We start from the raw sequence: 3,677 nt of genomic DNA, 5'->3' as shown, positions 1-3,677 counted from the left end.
ACCTTGTTGGGGTCGTTTGACCCCAGTACTCTTTCCTGCCATGGCAGGGGGTCAGACTAGATGATCTGCCCACGTCCCTTCCGACCCTAGAAACTATGAAACTATGAAACACTTGAATTAAATACAGTATTTTCTAGTATACAATATGCAAGTTTTTCTAAGAAATCAGCTGCTAGAAATTGGGATGCACATTTTAAGCAAAGAAATGTTAGGAGCTTATGTAGCACAGGTCTCTGCCAGGAGAAAGCAGTGCTTCATGGAGGCAGCACAGTGAGTGCATGCAGCTCCCCAGGTGCTGGCTGTGGACACTTTCTCTTTTCCTAAGGAGAGGCTCATGCTGCAGAAGCTGCTACTGACTCAACAGGAGTCTTTGCCCTGGCACCCAGGACTTGGCATCTCTGGATGTCTAAAGAAGAGCTGAGCCCCTGGTGCTGGAGTAGAGGCTTCTGCTGGACCATCTGGATGGGCCCCATCTGCCTTCTAGCTGCAGGCTAGGATCAGGTCCTCACCTCACCTGGCAGGCACTGCTGGCTGCCCACCCAGGTGAGTTCAAGCAGAGAAGAGAGACTGGGCAGTTTGGCTCAGCCAACAGCTGCTCCAGCGTCCAACAGCTATGAGGTTAACAGAGTACCCCCAGCGTTTTACCCCTCCACCCCACCAACCTCAGCAGCCTGTGTTTTCTCTGGGAAAATACTGTACTTACCACTCATTTCCATGGAAAAAAACATTTTTTTCATTCTGCTTTTCAAAAAACAAGGTGCACATCTTATTTATGTTGAATGCCAAAAATGCAGTGTTTGGTAGATGATGTAATCTAGGATATAAAGCTGTTAAGTGACAGAAAATGGCTTTAGCTGTACTAACACATACTTTGTCTCCACTTTTTATCTGCTCCTAGGTTGCTAATAGAATTTTATGATGCAAAGGATTCTAAAAGAAGAAATAAGTTCCCTGGAAAAGGTGTTCATTCCAAACTAAGCCTGAAGAAAACGTTACCGTCCTTACTGTTTCTAGGTAGCCTGACGGCTAGCATGCTTCTTACAGAATCTGGAAGGAAACTTTATGTAAAAACATGGATATATGGGACTCTAATTGGTTGGCTGTGGGTTAGTATTAAACCATAAGTAAATGCTGGTCTCTGGTCAGTGAAATGTGCTATCTTCTGCACATAGCAGCAAACTTTTTTTTCCTGAATTTATAAAGTAATATAAATAAAGCCTTATTGATTGAACATTGGATAAATTTTGAATTTTTGACTTAAGCCTCTACACAATTGGTTGAGGGAATATATATATGTAGTTTTCCAATTTTGCTACTGATTTTCGCTGTATAAAGGACAGATAAACTGAGTTATATTACACATAGCCTTCCCCATGAACCTAATATTCACCTCTATATACAGCAGACTACTCAAGTATATATTTGTATAAATGTAACTTAAGTAGACCCAGTGAATATATTTCTGGAGATTAATTTAAGGTGTATATTTATTATTTTGACATCATTAATGTTGATTCGTAGTGGTTGTTGTTTCTTCAGTTTCTTGCAGTAACTCAATAAGAGAGATCCTAGCTGCATCACAACAAAAAACAAAACAGATGTTTTCTGTTATCTTTCTTTTCAGTTTTATCTAAATAATGTTCCTCAAAATGTAAAGACTAGACTAATAAATCATGAAATATTACCCAAGTCAGAAAAAAGATTGCTAAGAACTTGCGTTCATGGGGAAGAAGCTCTGTTTATCTAGTGCATGATCTTTTGATTATATTGCATTAGTAGCTGTTAGAATTTATTTTACATACGCAAAACATTCATTAATTTTATTGAAGAGGCAGCTTATTTTGTGCACCCAATGTCTGTGCATAAAAGAATGTATTCAGCATAATGAAATATTAAGTTTTAAGTGTGACCTAGCCAGATTATAGTCTACCTTGTGTCTAAATTGTAAGTAGCTTCTTGAAAAATTCAGCTAAGTTACTAGAACATTATAGTGTGTATGTGCCATAAAGAATGGTGAACATTCCAAAGTTTCTTGTTACCTCAAAATTATCTTGAAGCAAATAAATAGTAGTACTGTATTACTATTATTAAAGCAGGAGTATATATTATGGTAACAAGGAACATTCAGATGTTCCTGCTAAATTTAAAGCATGTGCCTTTGCTACTAATCTTTGATTTATTTTAGCCTAATATTTCACAGTCAAGGGATCATTTTAGTGCTATTATTATTATACTAGACTTTCACAGGATTCTAGCTGCTGCACACTTCACTTCAGTTGGATTGAAGGTAATGGTGTTGATATGGATTGCACTGTAGAATACTAGTGAAAGAATTACATATCTTATCAGTATTTCACCAACTTGAAATTTTATTTGTCAGCTGGCCTATGATTCTTGGGGCTGTTGTGTGTTCTTTGTGGGAAAATTTTATTTTATGTTAAGGGAATAGGCTGTTAGCACAGGGTTGAGGTTGGGATTAGATCCTGCATCTTCTTGCCTTGGAAACTTAGCCTCACTGTATCAGAATGCAAGACCTAGAAGATATTTTTATATCTCTTCTCCAAAGCTTTAAAAGTGCATTTCCTATTAAATTTAATGGGATTCGTATTGCATAAAGCTCAGTGTGCATTAAAATGATAGGCATCTTAAAACTATAACTAAATTTTTCAAAATCCACCATAGCCAGAATAATTGAACAAGGTATTGCTTTTAATATATATTTTTCTTAGGATTTTATAGAAGAATATTTATGATTTCACCTTAAACAGTACAACTTTCAGTTTGCAGCTCTGTGCTGTGCTCTTTCGCAATGATGAACCATGTTAAAACTGGGAAAACAGTATTATTAATGAGGTTCTGCAACTAGGATAAAAAAGACCATTTTATATTGTAGCCAAATGTGCCCCCCAGACAGTTTGGCCTTTTCTCAGTGGATATGACTGGAATGCAGCATTCCCATGTTACTCTGACTTTGAAATATGAAAAGTAAATTTTAAAATGAATCTTCACTTTGACCTGATTAAATGCATTTTTATATGACAGTCAAAAATTAAGAATAACACTTAGCTGTACAAGAAAAAGAGAATGCAAACTGCCTAACTCACTTGTAGCAGAATACCTGCTATTTTGAGATCTTAAAGACAAAAATAATCAATCTGTCTGGAATATAATCAATGCCATCCAACTAACTGGTATGTTTATTTTGAATGTTGTTCTCCTGGCTACTCTTACAGAATTTTTTCCTTTCAATTAATTTATAAATTTTTTGAAACTGTAATTTGCTGATGTAGATCAGGTGTTGGGAGTATTCTATGCTATTTCTTAATATGCACTGATATTAACTTGAACTATTTCTTCATTAAAAAGGAAAGAGCTGATGCTCATTCAACTTTTTGCCCTGCCTACTTTTTTGTTTCTGTGTTGGTAACAGTTTGTGATTAGACTTTCTGTAAAGAATAATTCACATATGTAAATGTACATATAAAAACCATTGTCTGCCTTCTCTGCTAAAACATTTTCAGAAACTTGAAATGTTCTATATTTACCAGTGCGTGGTACTGACGAAAGAGTTAGATTGCACAATACCTTCTCAATTGATAATACATCTGCATGCTCTTTAATGCACTTTCGCTACTGTGAATTAAATTTAGTACCTCTAATATGAGGTACTAAGTACA

At 36.0% G+C, this 3,677-nt stretch overlaps 1 protein-coding gene across 1 annotated transcript in view; it reads left to right on the top strand.

Moving 5' to 3' along the window:
• Nucleotides 1–3,393, top strand: part of AGPAT5 (1-acylglycerol-3-phosphate O-acyltransferase 5) — a 133,359-nt gene extending 129,966 nt beyond the window's left edge. Inside the window, exon 8 of the mRNA XM_019520595.1 lies at nt 899–3,393. Within this exon, the coding sequence (XP_019376140.1) occupies nt 899–1,124 (226 nt within the window). The 3' untranslated portion in view covers nt 1,125–3,393. The remainder of the gene's footprint in view (nt 1–898) is intronic.
• The last annotated feature ends 284 nt before the right edge of the window (nt 3,394–3,677 follow it).

The sequence above is a fragment of the Gavialis gangeticus genome, unplaced genomic scaffold (genome assembly GCF_001723915.1).
Source record: "Gavialis gangeticus isolate Ggan-Ray unplaced genomic scaffold, GavGan_comp1, whole genome shotgun sequence".
Lineage (NCBI taxonomy): Eukaryota > Metazoa > Chordata > Crocodylia > Gavialidae > Gavialis > Gavialis gangeticus.
The sequence above is the reverse complement of the archived record's forward strand: the minus strand, read 5'-3'. Positions and strand labels throughout refer to the sequence as shown.